Consider the following 18,287-nt stretch of genomic DNA (forward strand, 5'->3'; position numbering starts at 1 on the left):
GGACTTCTCCGGCAATTTATTTCACTTGTGGCACAAGCTGGGTACTTCTACACACAAGAATTCTGTTAGCACCAAAACATTAAATGTGGTGTTATTAACACATGTGGTACATATTTTGGTACCCGTGGCATGAGAGCAATGATTTCCTCCAGACTGTTAGCTTAACCAATTAGTGTTGTTGGAAATACAATTAGCAAGGCTGAGACTTTGCTTTAAAGGAATTGTTCACACAAAAATACATAAATAAAAAATAATAATGTTGTTATCTGTCATGGTCACCAGCGATCCAACCTGAGCAGATCGCTGGTATATACCATAGAAATATACACTAGATATCACATACGGACCCTGATCATGTGTCAATAGCGCCGCCACATTTGTACAGTGCTCCCAGGACAAATGTCATTCAACTGCACTAGTCAAGACAGTGTGCCAACGTGAAGATGCTGGACTTTTGCGCTGTGTACGGGTGTGGTAACGAGCAAACAAAGAAAATAAAGCACAGAGGCAGAACATTTGATAGCCTAAGATTTAGTTTTTTATGTTTTTGTATGTTACAAATTTTTGTGCTAAACAAGTCACGTTATTGATGATAATACAATCACATACTGCACTGACCATCAGGTAAAGTAGCAACAACTTGCACTAAATTCTAGGCTTATGTTAGTTTTGTTGAACAAAATAAGCAAACAATGTAAATGAAACAAGATGCTGCGCTGCCAGAAACTTGTATTATTGTCGGCTAAGTGAACAAGTTGTTTATAACGAAGGTTCATTCACAAACTAATCGCTCACTCTGTTAGAATGAGAAGTGAAAGCAGCAGAGGGGGTGTGTTTCAGGACATGAATTAGATCAAATTAAACATGGAAGGAGGATAATACATTTCCATGCACACAAACACATGCTATTTGTCGGCAATGCCCGTGTGGTCACTTATCCACCGATGTAGAAAAGTGATGTAAAATTATAATTTTCGTAATTTAAAAAAATTTCTGCATACTGACCACCGGGAAAACTCACGATTATAGACATGTGTATATGTGCATATCTCTGGCTCTGGATGGCCACAGTCCTCCACGGCACCTTGGTCCTGCATTCATTTCTAAGGAGCGTTACCCTGTACTAAAATGGCGGCTCTATTGACGCATTACTTCCAATAAACCACAAAAGGGTAGGCGACTATTTTTGGGCATACACTGCTTGGTAACCGACTACAAATCTTCCATTTCATATACTACAAAACACAGTCATGCACCACACACACACACACACACACACACACAGATGTTCCTGATCCTGACTGATTGCATACACACTGCCGAAGGATTGTCAGACTGATTACACGGACTATAAGCAGCACACACACTCTTGCTGAGTCTGGTTGACATTTTTTGACATTACAATGCGTTTCCTTTGTCTTGTTTTGACCCTCGCCTTGTTTGTCTGTTTATTCATGTCTGTGGCCTGCCTTCTGATCATCTGCCTGTGTATCTGACTACGACTCCGGGACGCCTGCATCTGTTTGCCTCTGTGTTGACCGTTGCTTACCTGACCTCTCTAATATACCTGCATTTGGATCCGTACTTCCATTGTCAGTGTCACATACCATTACATTATCAGTTACTCACACAGTCCAAAGAAGTTATCTCAGTGTTAATACACTCATGCCTGATTACAGGGTATGATTAAGGTTATTTTTGTTATTTTTATGATTATTTTTTTTTCCGGCAGTCCTCAGAATATCTTGTTTTGTGTTCAACAGAAGAAAAATAAAACTTTAGAACCAGCTGAGTGAGAAAATGGTGAGGGAAATGTTATGTTTGGGGTGAACTATCTCTTTTAAAATACATTTATTCCTCTTAAGTCACAAACCACATTTAACAACATAAAATCTAAATAACATCATGAACATATTAATGAATTAAAGCTAAAAAAAAATAAAAAAAACAAGCAAAACAATAATATATATATAATATATAATATTTATTTATAATATAATATATAACATTTTACTAGATATTTTTCAAGACAGTTCTATACAACTTAAAGTTACATTTAAAGGCTTAACTAGGTTAATTAGGTCAACTAGACAGGTTAGGATAATTAGGCAAGTTTTTGTATATCGATGGTTTGTTCTGTAGACCAGTGTTTCCCAACCCTTTTCCTGGAGGCACACCAACAGTACATATTTTGGATGTCTCCCTTACCTGACTAATTAACTTCAGGTTTTGGAGTCTCTTCTTATGTTCTAATTAGGTGATTCAGGTGTGTTTGATTAGGGAGACATTGAAAATGTGTACTGTTGGTGTGCCTTCAGGAACAGGGTTGGGAAACACTGCTGTAGACTACCGAAACAAAATATAGCTTAAAGAGGCTAATAATATTGTCCTTAAAATTGGGATTAAAAAATTAAAAACTTATTTTATTCTAGCCGAAATAAAACAAGTAAGACTTTCTCCAAAAGAAAAAAATATTATCAGACATACTGTGAAAATTTCCTTGCTCTGTTAAATATCATTTGGGAAATATTTAAAAAAGAAAAAACAAATCCATAATAATTCTGACTTCAACTGTATATTATCTTAATTTTCTTTGGTGTCAGCAGAGGGTGCTGCAGAACTCTAAGTGCCGCTAGTTCATAGGTACTAATACAGATTATTTAGGAAAAAAAGTACCTTTTCAAAAGGTACTGCCCCAGCGACAGCTTTTGTACCTTTATTTCTGTGAGTGTACAATGAAACTGGTTTGGTCGAACATTCTTTAAAATCCTTCATGCGTGCTTTGCAGCAGGAATTCATACAGGACTGAAAATAATGAACTGTCCCTTTAATTATTTGAATAATTGTTAATTCTGTCAATTTAAACGAAATTAGGCCGTCAATTTTTGCTCTACCAACAACAACAAAAAAAACCTACAAGGAAATAAAAAATAAATTAATAATTAACATTGACTCTAAAAAAAGTGCACAAGTTCAAAATAGTCATCTTTTTTTTGCTGTTGTTTATTGTTAAATAAAAAGTGGTATATTTTAAAGTCCACCGGTCCAAAAATTGCTCATTTCATATAGTTCACCCAAAAAGGAAAATTCTGTAATCATTTACATTACGAGTTTCTTTCTTCTGTTGAACACAAAGGAAGATACATTCATTAATTTTCTTTTCAGCTCCCTTTATTAATCAGGGGTCGCCACAGCGGAATGAACCGTCAACTTATCCAGCACATGTTTTACGTAGTAGATGCCCTTCCAACTGCAACCCAACACTGGGAAACACCCATACACTTTCATTCACACACATACACTACGGCCAATTTAGCATATCCAATTCACCTATAGCGCATGTCTTTGGACTGTGGGGGAAACCGGAGCACCCGGAGGCGATTGTGCTACCCACTGCACCACCGTGCTGCCCCCAAAAGAAGATACACTGAAGAATTTTGGGACAAAACAGTCATTGACCTATATATATATATATATATATATATATATATATATATATATATATATATATATATATATATATATATATATATATATATATATATATAGTCTCAGTATGTATGTCAATGGCAGTTTTTTCCAGCATTCTACATAATATCTTATTTTATGACTTTTATTTCAGTATGGTGATGCTCTTCAACTGAGTATGGGGCGGGGCTTTCTTTTTGCTTTTCATTGCTAGCAAGCAAACTGTTTTATTCCACAACGTGGTTAAGAATATTGTGACATCAACAGAGAATGACCGCCTCCCCAAAGGTGTAAGCAAATGGTTAGACTTTGATTAGCAAAACAAACATTTATTTTTTCAGTGGATTAACTTGTGCAGATTAATTTTAAACTAATGAATGACAGTGTGCCCTAGCAAAATAAGCATTGTATATTTTTATTTTATTTATTTATTTTCATGTCTCACCAAGAATGTTTTCTAGTTCGGTGTTGCCCACTGTGATGATACTAGCAGAAACCAGCCTGGGTTTGCAGAACCCAACTTCTTCAGCTAGTCTTATCAGGTCTTCCCACCACAATGCTCCACTGAGGCACTCGCCTGATAACATAAAAAAGTTAGAGTGTGATCATTTTTGGCAGGTTTGCTTCAAATAAAAATAACTCTGGTGTGATTGCTCTGTTGGCGCAGTTTGACTGGTTGATAGTTCACCCAAAAATTAAAATGATGTCATTATTTACTCTCCCTTCACTTTTGGGTTTCTACTGCTAAATGCAAACGAAGATGTTTTGAAGAAAGTTGGAAACCTATGACCATTGACTAAACACCACAAATACTTTGGGAGTCAGCAGTTACAGGTTTCCAGCTTTCTTCGAAATATCTTCTTTTGTGTTTAACAGAAGAAAGAAACCCATAAAGGTTTATAAGCACTTGTGGGTGAGCAAACAGTGAGTAAAATCCATGTCCTTTCATACCCCATAAAGTTTTGTTGGCCTTGAGGTGTTCTGGGATTCTAGCATCACTATAGACATCACTAAAGTATAATTCCCCTCCATCCTAAACACAAATAAATAAATACAGAATATTCATCGTAATGTTTAACATGGTAATTATAAAAAAGCAGCATCTGATTATCAAATAAAATTCAAACATGATTTGAATTGAATTGTGAATGAAATTGGAGTACCTTCAGTACACGATACGCCTCCCTCAGAACACTAGATTTATCTGGTGACAGATTCACCACACAATTTGATCTTTTGAAATTAAGAAAAAAAAACACCAATTAAAAGTAGTAGAAAAAAATTCTAAATAACATCAACATCATCACTCATTGGAATCATCTCATGACAGAAAAGAATAAACAAGTGTTTTTTTACAACTAGGGCTCCAATTTTGAAACATTACAAGCTTACATGATAATATCATATGATTTATCCTCCAGCCCAGCTTCCACCAAGGCCTCAATGTAGCCTTGAACAAAATTCACATTTGGATTTTTATAACCAAATCTTTGCATGTGGTAGTCGATGTATTCCCGGGCTACCTCAAGCTGTAAAACAAAGACATTAGAGTAGTTACACTGCTTTAGACATAACTTTAAATGCTTTTAGGATGGTATATTTAAACATAATTATTTGAGTTGTTAATTAGATGCAATTCAAATTCTGTCAAGTTAAGTAATTATATCATTCATTCATTCATTCATTCATCTTCCTTCCGCTTAGTCTCTATTTCAGAGGTCACCACAGCAGAATGAACCGTCAACTATTCCAGCATATATTTTACATAGCGGATGCCCTTCCAGCCGCAACCCAGTATTGTGAAACACCCATACACTCATGCACAAACAGACACACTCATTCACTACAGACAATTTAGTTTATTCAGTTCACTTGAGCAATGGAGCACCCGGAGGAAATCCATGAAAACACAGGGAGAACATGCAAACTCCACACAGAAATGCAATCTGGCCCAGCCGGGACTTGAATCAGCCACCTACTTGCTGTGAGGTGATTAGGCTACCCCCTACGCCACTGTGACGCCCAACTTACAGTATATTTATATTTACTAATCCAAAACTAAAATATTATTCATAAACTGAATAAAAAATCTATTAAATCTAGCTAATTCAGGTTGGCACCTATAGAACTGCAGAACTGCAGAACGACCTTCTTGCTATGAGGTGACAGTGCTAACCACTGAGCCGCCTAAATACATAATTTTAAAGGGATTTTTTTTTTGGATATAGGCTCAACTTACAAGTTACCTAGAGTTAAACATTTGAGGTTTCCCATTTTTGGGAAACAATGATATTACACAGCACCCGAAAATAGTTCCCCGGTAGGTAACAGCACTGCATAATATCACTGTGCCTGCTGCAGCCTTGGTATGGCAGTAAAGTTCCTTACTTATTACGCCAAAATGGGAGTATAGTTCCTAGCAATTTTAGCATATAAAATAGCTACTTTTTTTGATCGGGCTTACACAATGTAAATACAGAACAGTCAAGCTTTAAAAAGTTAATAAAAATAATTAAATCTTTTTTAAAAAAAATTTATGTGAAATGGTCCAATCCAATTCAATTGCTAAGCTAAGCTAAAAGTGCTCATACCATACCAGATCAGCTGAAGAAATTTAAAAACACTAAAACTGTTTCCAAAAAATAGCAGTCTTTCCTTAAAAAAATGAATAACTACAAATATTATTTCCTAATCATAAGTTTATCTCTAGTAACCAATTGCAATTCTTAAGTAATCTACCCGGCTCTGTTTATGACAGGTCTAAACCAGTCAAGTTATGAGCACAATAATACACTCAGCAAAATAATATTTAATTATTATTAAAGTTATTGAGATACATCTTTTTGTCAAATGTGCAATTTGCTTTATACAGATATACAAGAATTATGGGATCAGCTTTCACTGCTATGCAGATGATACCCAATTATTTATTTCAACTAAACCTGACGAGATGTCTAAACTGTCTAAGCTAACTGAGTGTATTAAAGATGTTAAAGACTGGATTAAAGACTGGAATCCTGTACACAGCAGATCTCACAACTCGGCCTACAATTAGAGACATACAAAGTTAGCGTTAGCGCTACTATAAAAGATCTGGGTGTCATATTAGACAGCAATTTAACTTTTGAAAATCATATATCCCATGTCACAAAAACTACCTTCTTTCATCTGAGAAATATCGCTAAGTTACAAAGTATGCTATCCATCTCAGATGCAGAAAAGCTAGTCCATGCTTTTATGACTTCTAGGCTGGACAACTGTAATGCACTGTTTGCTGGCTGCCCAGCATCCTCTATTAACAAACTTCAATTAGTACAAAATGCAGCTGCCAGAGTTCTTACCAGGTCTAGAAAATTTGATCACATCAACACAATTTTATCCTCCTTACACTGGCTGCCTGTTAAGTTTCGTATTGAATTTAAAATATTGCTTCTTACATATAAAGCTTTAAATAATCTAGCTCCTGTTTATCTAACCAATCTTCTGTCTCGCTACAATCCAACTCGCTCTTTAAGATCTCATAACTCAGGGCTTCTGGTAGTACCTAGAATAGCAAAGTCAAGTAAAGGAGGTCGAGCCTTCTCATTTATAGCTCCTAAACTCTGGAATAGCCTTCCTGATAATGTCAGAGGCTCAGACACACTCTCCCAATTCAAAACTAGATTAAAGACCTATCTGTTTAGTAAAGCATACACTCAGTGCACCACTTAGCGGGTTTCCACACAGGTTTCTGCATCTTGTTTATATACACTATGATAATAATACTCTCTTTATTCTCCATTTCCACCTGGGGATACTATTCCCGAGGCCCTCAGACTATGCATAGTCACTGATTCGATCCAAGACCAACGACGAGATGATCCCAAGGTTTCCATATTCTGGACCAGGCTGTATCCTGAGCAGCTACTGTGATGGTCATGGAGGAGTGGAGAACATGAGACTGATTCCTGTGACACTCCAGGGACAGACGAGTCTTCGCTGAGGCCAGCTTCCAGCCTCTGCCACTGAGACTGCAGCTCTGCACAAGATGTTTGGCCAGCGGAGAAATTAAAATGGTCGTGCCCAACTGAGCCTGGTTTCTCTCAAGGTTTTTTTACTTCACTTTCGCCAATTAGTGAGGTTTTTTCCCTCTCCGCTGTCGCCACTGGCTTGCATGGTTCAGGATCTGTAGAGCTGCGCATCGATAGATTTGCTCTTCAGTGTTTGGACTCTCTGTAGTGATTATTAAACCACACTGAACTGAGCTAAACTGAACTTAAACACTGAAAACTGAACTACACTGTTTCATTTTACTATGACCTTTTATGTGAAGCTGCTTTGACACAATCCACATTGTAAAAGCGCTATACAAATAAAGGTGAATTGAATTGAAGAATCAGAGAGTGAAATTCAATACCTTTTAAGACCTTTTTTGAGACTCTTTCATTTTAAGACCTTATAACCAATTTAGGTTTCAACCAGAAACACTGGCGAGATTATAATTTACAGTATATTTACTAAATATTTATGTAAGAAATTAATCAAAAACTAAAACATTACTCATATACTGAATAAAAATCTATTCAATCTAGCTAATTCAGCAGGTTGGCGCCTACAGAACTACAGAAATAATGTTGCCTTGGTTTCTGCAGTATACAAAGCAGCATTATGTAAAATCTATAGGCATCACGGTAGCGCAGTGGGTAGCACGTATGCCTCACAGCAAGAAGGTCGCTGGTTCAAGCCCGGCTGGGTCAGTTGGTATTTCTGTGTAGAGTTTGCATGTTCTCCCCGTGTTTGCCTGGGTTTCCTCCGGGTGCTCCTGTTTCCCACACAAGTACAAAGACATGTAGCATAGGTGAATAAGCCATAGTGTATGTGTGTGAATGAGTTGAGATGGGTTGCAGCTGGAAGGGCATCCGCTGCGTAAAACATAAGCTGGATAAGTTGGCGGTTCATTCCGTTGTGGTGACCCAGATTAATAACTAAGGGACTAAACCGAAAAGAAAATGAATGAATGATGTCAAATCTAGCAGGATTTTATTGATTTCATTAACTACTCAGCATGCTGATATTCGCAGATTTAATTCAGGCAAACTTTAGTATACAATCATTGCATAATCAAAAATGATATCAGATTTAATACCTTGCAAAATAGCATTTGAAACTTTAATACCTTTGAAGGGCCTTAAATTTCTCTAGATTGATTTATCAACTGGACACCATGTCACAACTGAAATAACCTATATAAGTAGCATATATTATAATATTGCAGTTGTCCAAACCATCAATGCTTCAGATAAGCTCAAAGGACTGACCTGAGCTTCTGTCATGTCGATACCTGTGACGTGCCCATTCTCTCCTACAAGTTGGCTGAGCATATAGCAGTCACGTCCACTTCCACAGCCAAGATCAAGCACTCTGCAGCCCTCCAGACACTCCGGGAGCACCAGACCACAGCCATAGTACCTGAGTGTCAAAGAGCCTATTAATGCTGTACTTGCATTTAACCCATCCCACAGGGTTTAATGTAGCCGATTGTGAAAGTAAAACTTGTGCTAAGCTTCAAAGATTAAAGTGCACAATGGTTGGAATGATTGTCTCCCAGAAACGTTAAGGTTTATTTCCAGCACAAACATACACTGTAAAAATAATTAACAGAATCTAGATTTCGTGACTCACAGGTTTTTTTTTGTTTTGTTTATTAACGGATATGAAATGCATTATGGGATCTCCTTAATCTCTGCTCTGCTGACTTTTTAAACTTTTAACTCAACTGCAGTTAAAAAGGGACTTTTGACAATTAGTAGTTTGAAACCACATGTTGTATAAGAAATACAGTGCCTTTAGAAAATCATCATACCCTGTGAAAATCTTTACCTTTCCTCAGATTACACCCTGCTTGCAAAAAAACCTTCAGGATAAAGTTGTGGAAAGGCAGAGGTTAGGAGAAGGCTACAAAAACATTTCAAAAGCTGGAAAAGTTATTTGGAATATGATTTGATCTGATTTAATTTGATCTGATTTGGGTATGATGATTTTCTATGTTTATGGAGAATTAAGTCTGTAAAATAACAGAAAAAAGTACTGGCCGGTTGTTACTTTGGGCCAATGCGAGTTAGCAAAATAAACAACGTACATTTCGATTTTATGTGGACCTCAAGGACTGTATGTACATAACTGTAATGGGCATGTTGAAAGTGCTTCACTATTTTATCCAAATTCACTGATAACAACAATTGTATTTTAGCTACAGAAATAAAAAAAACAGTGTTTACACATGCTGTGAGAAAAGAGAAAATAAAAGGTTTATTTTTTGTTTATGTTTTTACTTTTTTGATCCATGATTAATGTAAAATAATTGTAGATGATCCCCAAATAATGAGAAATCTTTAATATAGCATAATAGGGGATTTTAAAATAAATGTCAGAACATTTAACATAGTACCAAAGGAAATTATGTAACAAAACTGTCATGTTATTTTAATTCCAATTTTTTTATATTTTTATAATGGTATATTATTAAATTATTGGGAATATTTTATATATGATCATACTATATCAGGGCCCTATTAATCCCTCTCAAATAAAAGGTTAAAGGGGATATATGCTGTATGAATATTCCAAAATGCTATGAAATCCAGAAACTGTATTTGTTAATTCTCTGTAACTTGTATTTAATTCAGACAAAATTACTAAGAAAATATTTTCCAGCATTTTCACTGAAACCTAAATATATTTTGTAAATCAAACTTAAAACAAATGTCTGCTCTGTCACAACCACGTATATAGCCATAGAAACCACAACTTTACAAAATACAATTTACTTGTCACTGAAAGCACTGGAAACCCTTTCTTTGTTCTTCTGTCACCTAAATAAAGGTAAAACTGAATCACATTTTAACTTTTTTTTGTTTTTGTTTTTTGGATTTGTTGTCGTACAAGTGAGCTTTTGAAATTATTGTGACCGTTCCATTAGATATCATGACTTTACAACGTTTTACCCAAAGTTTTAATAATCACATCAACAAAACACATCAGTGTGAAGCTCACTTTGCAACAACATCTGGATGGATCTCAGCTATCACTTTTCTCACATAGGCAGGGACAGGTTTGGCAGAAGGCACACAGGCATTGCTTTTCAGGTCTGATTTCTGCTTCAACGTCTTTCCGTAGTATTCCTGCAAAAAAGTACAGATATTAATTTAAGGATTAGATTTATTGCTATACGATCAAAGTTCTAATGTTAAACTTGTGACTTAAACTGTCAGCATTGTGGGACGCAGAAAATCAAACATTACATTTTAGTGTCAAGAAACAAAAGCATACCTTAACGTCATTGTAGACACTTGTTACAGTCTTGTCACTGGGAACAAGAAATGATGCAACAAATACACGTAACGTTACTTGGAACAGCTGACTTTGTTTTGTGCAGAATAGACTCACTTTCACTTTGGTAGCTACACAATTATAACAGCTTTGTAGTCTCAGAATGAAACCTCGGTAGCTTTATTAGTTGTAACGATACTGCAGATATATGTTATTATTATTACTTATTTTTGCAAAAACCGACCAGCTACAAGTTTTTCAAGTCCTACCTGGCTGCCTCTGCCATGGTCAAACGCTGGCTCTGGCTGAACTGTGAGCAATTTGATCTTTTTCGGCTTCTGTAGTTTCGCGGATTCAGCCAATCAGCGAGCAGCACATCGTGCGTGATCGTGCGTGCATTGCTAGCCTGGGTAAATGATTAATATAATGTAATTAACAAGACTGCTGTGGGTTTATTTGCACGAAATCGAAATCAGACCTAGAGACTCTGCTTCAGAGGAACATGTTTAAAAACTACAGTTATCTAACGTTTAAAGAATATTTTGGAACTATATTCTTGTAGTTCTGAATTTTGCCCAGCATATGGAATATATAAGACCCTACACTGATATAAAGTAAAAAAAGTGTGCAGCTATATATATGAATAATCCGGAGAAATTCCAATAGCCTAATTTGACATATTCAATTCTCATCTAAATGTATCTTTTATTTAAATTCGTTTTGTTTGTTTTTTAAGCAGTTTTTTAAAAGTACATGGTAAAAATGAAATTTAAGCTTTTTTAATTGTTAAAAAGAATTGTTATGCTCTGTTGACTATAAAACCTACATTTCTGTCCCTAAATAAAAACATAAATACAGTGAAAAAAAAAGTAGTTCATCCCCAAAATTTCTAAAATGGGCTGATGGTTGATTTCTGAGTTGTTCTATGAAGCAATATTATTTGGTTCTCAGATGTTTTTTTTCTTTATTAAAAACACTTTACAAACGTACAAGCCCTGTCCATTACTTGTCCTCAGCCCAATAAAATTATAAATAAACTGTACAAATAAATACAAATAAATTTTCAATTGCCCCCATTTTCCCCATGTTTCTGTCAGTCCCGTCACATTTGCATTACATGTAACATAAAATGCTTCAGGGTTAAGGCTATGACTCGGAATTGAGATCGTTTGACGCAGAAGAAGCATGACATTGATCAAGGATGCGTCATTAAATTAAATGATTTTATGCTTGTTTTTATATAACTTTCATGAGGACGACAGCCAGGCCCTGTCATTTTTTTATAAATAAAAATGCACGTTTCTGGTAGAATGTACCAGATAAATTATAGATGTCTATAAACTTACATGAGTATAATTAATAGGCTAAGCATATCAAATTCGCAATATACAATATACAGTGGCATGCAATAGTTTTGAAACCATTTGTGGAATATTTGATAACGTGAATAAGTTTTACTAAATAGGAGATCAACAACTCATATCTCAGAAATAAAGGTACAGGAGCTGTCACCGGGGCAGTACCCGCAGTGGCGCAAAACAGGGGTATGCAGTATATGCGGTACTTTATATTGCTGCTGTGTGAGCAATATATTTTACAATTTTTGACATTTCCATTTATTATTATTTTTATTTTTTTAAAGATAAAAGCCTTTTTTTAAAGGTCAAAGATAAAAGCATTGCTTTTCTGAAGAAAACCGCACTTATGAGGGTTTTGAAAGAAACAATTTGTTGCAGTTTCAGAACGATCTATCCTTTGCTACAGGAATGTTTCGAGTCTCTGACCGAATGAAAGCAACGTGATTTCCTGAGGAACAATCTGAACTAGGACACCGTGTGTACAAACGGAATGTACCGCAACATTTCCTTTGGTTAGCTGATACCCGAACGACAGGGGGCGGGAGAATACAAATGATGCAACAGAATGGTGTTGACTGTTTAATAAAGCTAACAAAAACCTTTTCATATCAATTCAATAATTGATAAAAACGTGGTTTGGTATTCAAAACACTTACACACGTTGTGTTGATTTGAGTTTAATGGAGAGGGTCACGATTAGACATATTTATGATTGCAATGTTACACAAAACAGCAATGGAAGGTTGTAAAGCCTAACATGACATCACATTTAACATATCGAGAAATGCTCACATTGCATCAGAGATTCATAGAATTTCTGAAAATCAGCAGCTTATTAATAGATCAAAGAAAGACACTGATTCATAGTTTTCAAGCACAGCTCTAACGTTATTAGATTGTCAACAAGACAACAGTAAGAGCAGCAAGTCGTTTATTACCTTTATACTAATAACATTCATTAAGACAAAGATATAAATTAAATATGGAGAGTTCAGAAATAATGCTTCAGTGGTCATGGAGGAATTTGAAACTTAAGCTACTTTGGTGCAGATATACAAAAAATAATAACAATAATCTTTATACTCGCATACATATGACTCATTCTTTTTTGTGTAGCCAGAAAAATCAAGGCACAGATGCTGAAGTTTCATAAAGAAAAGCTTTTAAATAAAAATTATATATTCTACGAAAGTAATGTCCAAGATGACCGTTTACAACATGTGAAACTGCATTAATAGTGGTTGTAACAGGGAAAAGGCACTTGTATAATCATGTTACACCACATTTGCTATATATTCATATATAATCTACCATTAAAGTTTAACAAAATACTTGTAATGTATATTAATATTTCTAAAACTCTTTGGAGTTTAATATATTTCAATAAAAAAATAAGTATTTTGTTTTCTTGCTTACATAAATGGGTATGCACTTTCACTTCCAGCAGTGAACGCTTGAGTTTATAGATACCTCCCTTTGGCAAAGCTTTTATCTCTATAGGTAAAAAACCAGTGTAGTGTCTGTATGCTTTCAGAAATTGTTAATAATGCTGAACTATTAAACTCTAAGCCAAATGCTAACATTTGTCCCATGTCATAGCTTACTCAGCTACAAAAACTCAGATGTATGAATATACTTGTTTCATCAAAAACAACAAAAGACAATATAAGCGGATGAATTAAGACTGTATGTAAAACTTTTGTATTTGACAGTAATTAGCATGAATATGACTCATTCAGAACATTGTGATTGTGCAAAGCAAAAACTCAATACACATCAGTAAGATTAATCCTGTTGCATTAGGCAAAGCTGACAGGCATATTTGGCTTTTAATGCATAAAGCCTTTTTCTTTTTTTGGTGTTCAGACAGTTTATAATTTTCATTCCGACTGTCCTGAGAGCTCGGCACACCAGTGTTTCTGTATTTAACATCTAAATGCTAAGATGGCAGAGTTAAACTGCTGCCACGATAGCGACAATTCTGCACAAGCAAAAAAGCAAAGAAAGAAAAACAGGTCCACTGTTCATTGTCGATAATATAGAAATACACAAAGCATCGCCAGTCACTTTTAAACTACACAGCTTTGTGCTGGTCCAAAATCTGTCACAGACTGCTATTACAAAGCAACTGTAAATGTGACTGCACCATTACACATCCTTTAGGTGTCTTTTGATGTGCAGAGGTCACCACCGTAAAATCATATTTATGAGTTTCATATAAACACCCCACAACAATGAAGACATGTGAAAATCTTTGACCCTTAAGGGATAGTTCACAAAAAACAATCTGTTATAATTTACTCACTCTCTCTTTCTTTTTTTCTTTCCTTCTTTTGAACACAAACAAAGATATAATAAAGAATGTTGAGAATGACTGAAAACAACCATTGACATCTATTTTGTTTATGCTAGTTGTCAATGGTTGCTTTTTTGTCATTCATTTGTGTACACCAGAATAGGCATGGGCCGGTATAAGATTCTGACGGTGTGATAACCTTGGATAAAAATATCACGGTTTCACAGTATTGTGATTACTGCTCTAAAAGATATTCTTTTTAAATGTCTGGGTAAAAACAAAATCTTTTTCTATTTTAAACACAATATATTTTATTTTGAGTAACATTTAACATATTTTGGAGCAGTAAACATGTCAGGCTAAATAATTCAAATGAATCATTGACTTAAGCTGTTCATTTGTTTCAAAAACACTAATTTCTTTACAGGTTAAAACGCCCTCTTTGGATATCTTTCTGCTGGAGATACTAATGTTCTAAAAAAACAAACAAAAAAAAAAAATCCTACACAAACCTTAGGAACGGTATAGCAGAAAATTTTGGAGGTTTTAAAACTTTTACAAACCGAGGTATACCTTGAAAACGGTTATCGTCCCATGCCTACAACAGAAGAAACATTTTTAGAAAAAATTCAGAACCACTTGAGTACGAGTATGAACTAGAATGTAGAAATGTTCTTTTTTGGGTGAACGGTCCCTTTACGGCTCCAACACACCAAGAGCGATAAATATAAAAGGTATATAGCTATACCAATATTACCATCCATATCAACGAACAAATCGGTTATCTTCATAATAAGCACAGAGTAGCTTTGTCCATAGCCACTTTCAATGCTCTTTAGAGCAAATTAGCCGTCACTGCATTTGTTCAGTTGGAAAAAAAACTAAAGAAAACTGTAATATCAAACCTCTGTGCCATTATCGTCAAGGTGTAGAATTAAATATAGTTTTATTCTTATAAATATTTGTATATTTTCAAATAAAATATAGTTTTCCATATTGTGATCAAGGTTTTAGAGTGCATCACTGAGAAATTATGGCAGATGCAATGAATGCGAATCTGTCAACAGTCAATGAATGTTTCTAAATAGTACATTCATTTTCAATAAAACTAGCTATATTTTCAGTTTCAACCATTTCAAGAATTACATAATGATTCAGCACCTTTGGAATCTGATGCAAAATATAATATCAGAATTTTGCTGTGTTCTTGAAGAAAAAAACTAATTTTAAAAATTCACCAACCTGAAGAGATCTGAACGCACTTGATGTTATAATTACGACTTCCCAACTCATAAACACACCATTATAGTACAGAGCTCAGACTGCATGATTTTAGCCCTGATTTTGACTCACCGACAGGTTTTGAGAAATCGCCGACAAATGCCTGAAATCACAGGCAAATCAGTGCTCGTTCACGCCAGTAACAATCACACAATGTGAACGGTCAAATACGTGATCTGAGAGAATCGCCGATGAGTCGCCGATGCCCATGAGATATTTAGCATGCTAAATATCTGCACCTGTCGGCAATTCAAACCATGCCATGTCAAATGAGTTTTGACTGAAAATAGCATCAGCGATCACCCACAGCCAATGAGAGAACAGCATCAACTAGTGTGGGTACCTGCACGCCAGCGGGAGGTTGGGGGGAGAAGTCAAAAGCGTTCATTTTCAGTTTATTTGGACCCAAGAAATGCAGGAAAAACTAGTGGAAATTTGGTAGCAGCACCCGTGTCTGTTTGACGTGTCATGTGAGCAATACCACAACCGGGTCAAAAAAGAAAAAGTTGAGGAGAAATTGCTAATTTCCTTCAAACCCAGGTGAGCAAATATGTACATTTTCTACCCCATTAAAGGCTTCTTTCTCATGTGTTTTTGGTTGTGAGACGTAGTTTGGACAAAGTTGTCTGCGATTCCTCCTAGTGTAAAGTCATGCAGTGGGAAACCCCCTGTCGCCGATCCATCTAACAAAGCAGCGACAAAACGGTAGCCCAGATTGTCATGCATACATCTGTGACACGATTACCTTGAAAATCATGCAGTCTGACCTCGGCATAAGGCACATTATCTCATACAGATGTAGAGCTCATCTTTGTGCCCTTTTGAGCTTTTTTAAAACTGCATTAAAGGATGTTCTGCCTACGAAACAGAGGCGGAGAGCATCCGATTGCTTCCATCATATCAATATATACAAATATACACGCAGTGTGATTGCTCAACATGCTGTAGTCTTTGCACTGCATATTGCATCTTCTTTACACCTCGGCCACCCCTTCTTTTTTTAAATCAGTAAAGTCATGCAGTCAGCTTTAACATTCTGTGTTGTTCTGATGTGGACCCTCCTGTTCATTAATAGTATGCAAATAGAGGCAAACAGGATGAGACTGAAGCAGTGGCGAAGCGCCACGCTCCACTCGGTTTTCGGGAGAAAGAAGTTCTTGACTTTCCTCTCCGTAAGACTGAAGGATACAATCCTCACAGAAGTCCTCCGAGTCCTCTTGGTCCTCTTCACTCAAAAGCCCCTCGAATTCTTTAGGCTCGTGACTCTCCAAGCCTCGTCCGCAAACACACACCTCAATCCCAGAGTCCCCGGTAAATCGGCGGTGCCGTCCCTGAATCCGCTCTTTCTCCTCAGGCATGGCCATATTCCTGAGCGGCTCTTTTTTGCACTCGTTTTGCTTTTCAGGAGGCTGATCTTGGGGCAGGGGGGTTTCTGTGGATCTGCTCTGCTCTAGCTGCATCTCAGCCTTGTCGTCGACTTTGTGCTGGTAGCCGTCGGAGGTTTGGATCTCTTCTAAGCTGGGTGTGTCGGGTACAGGGGGCACCGGAGTGGTCTGTTGGGGTGGGCACTGGATGTCCTGCTGGTCTGTGGTTATGGGGCTGCTGTAAGTTTGAGGGCCGCTGCTTAAGGCACTGTATGGGGGAGGAGGAGTAGCGGGACGATGCACCACCTCTTCGTATTCTGGAAGAAGAGAGTTTGGTAGGAATCCTGAAAGAGATGGAGAACAACTGTGAGAATTTGAAGAGACTCATCCCAAAATTACACATCTGTCATCATTTACACAGCATTTTTTTTTTGTTCTGTTAAACACAAACAATATTTTGAAGAATGTTGGAAACTGGTAACCATTGATGTCCATAGTATTTGTTTTCCTAACTATGGATGTCAATAGTTACTGATTTACAACATTCTTCAAAATATTTTCTTTTTTGTTCCATAAAATAAAATAAAAATACAAAAATAAAAAGTGGAACCATTTAACGGTGAGTAAATGATTATAGAAGTACAAGAGAAGATATTTTGAAGAATGTTGAAAACTGGTAACCATTGACGTCCATAGTATTTTTTTTGTCTATGGACATCAATGGGTTTTATCAGTTTCCAACAAATTTCGAATCATCTTCTTTTTTTGTTTAATAAAAAAAATGGTTTGAAAGAACTTAATTGGGAGTAAATGATAACAGATGTTTAATTTGGGGAAAACTATCCCTTTAAAGTTCAGACTTTTTGTTTCAGTAAAAGAACACACAGTTTTAAAGGGATCGTTTATGCACAAATTAAACCACTGTGATCATTTATACATGCATTTCAAAGGCTTTTCTACCACATAATCGGGGAAAGGGTGATTTGGTAAATCCATCATGTCTACTGTAAGTCAAAAATGTGACACATTATTATGATATTAAAACATATTATTTATAAAAAGTAATAATATTATATATTTTACAGTCATAATATTGACATAAAACAAGTTTTGCTGTGTTTTTCCCCTCAGTTATGACCTAAACAAGAATTTGACATGTAAAATGCTGGCAAACCGAGTAATAATTATGAAATACAAAGTTTAAATTAGAAC

At 35.9% G+C, this 18,287-nt stretch overlaps 2 protein-coding genes across 4 annotated transcripts in view; both read right to left on the reverse strand.

Moving 5' to 3' along the window:
• The window catches only part of as3mt (arsenite methyltransferase), a 17,745-nt gene extending 6,648 nt beyond the window's left edge, over nt 1-11,097 (reverse strand). The window contains exons 1-8 of the mRNA XM_056458385.1: nt 11,046-11,097; nt 10,777-10,813; nt 10,501-10,628; nt 8,766-8,916; nt 4,861-4,997; nt 4,632-4,701; nt 4,420-4,501; nt 3,914-4,045 (exon numbers count right to left, since the gene is read on the reverse strand). Of these exons, the coding sequence (XP_056314360.1) occupies nt 3,914-4,045; nt 4,420-4,501; nt 4,632-4,701; nt 4,861-4,997; nt 8,766-8,916; nt 10,501-10,628; nt 10,777-10,813; nt 11,046-11,062 (754 nt within the window). The 5' untranslated portion in view covers nt 11,063-11,097. The remainder of the gene's footprint in view (nt 1-3,913; nt 4,046-4,419; nt 4,502-4,631; nt 4,702-4,860; nt 4,998-8,765; nt 8,917-10,500; nt 10,629-10,776; nt 10,814-11,045) is intronic.
• Nucleotides 11,098-12,795: 1,698 nt separating this feature from the next.
• The window catches only part of wbp1lb (WW domain binding protein 1-like b), a 29,581-nt gene continuing 24,089 nt past the window's right edge, over nt 12,796-18,287 (reverse strand). For all 3 annotated transcript variants that reach the window (XM_056458394.1, XM_056458410.1, XM_056458402.1), the window contains one exon: nt 12,796-17,419. In XM_056458394.1, the coding sequence (XP_056314369.1) occupies nt 16,740-17,419 (680 nt within the window). In that variant the 3' untranslated portion in view covers nt 12,796-16,739. The remainder of the gene's footprint in view (nt 17,420-18,287) is intronic.

The sequence above is a fragment of the Danio aesculapii genome, chromosome 1 (assembly GCF_903798145.1).
Source record: "Danio aesculapii chromosome 1, fDanAes4.1, whole genome shotgun sequence".
Classification (NCBI taxonomy): domain Eukaryota; kingdom Metazoa; phylum Chordata; class Actinopteri; order Cypriniformes; family Danionidae; genus Danio; species Danio aesculapii.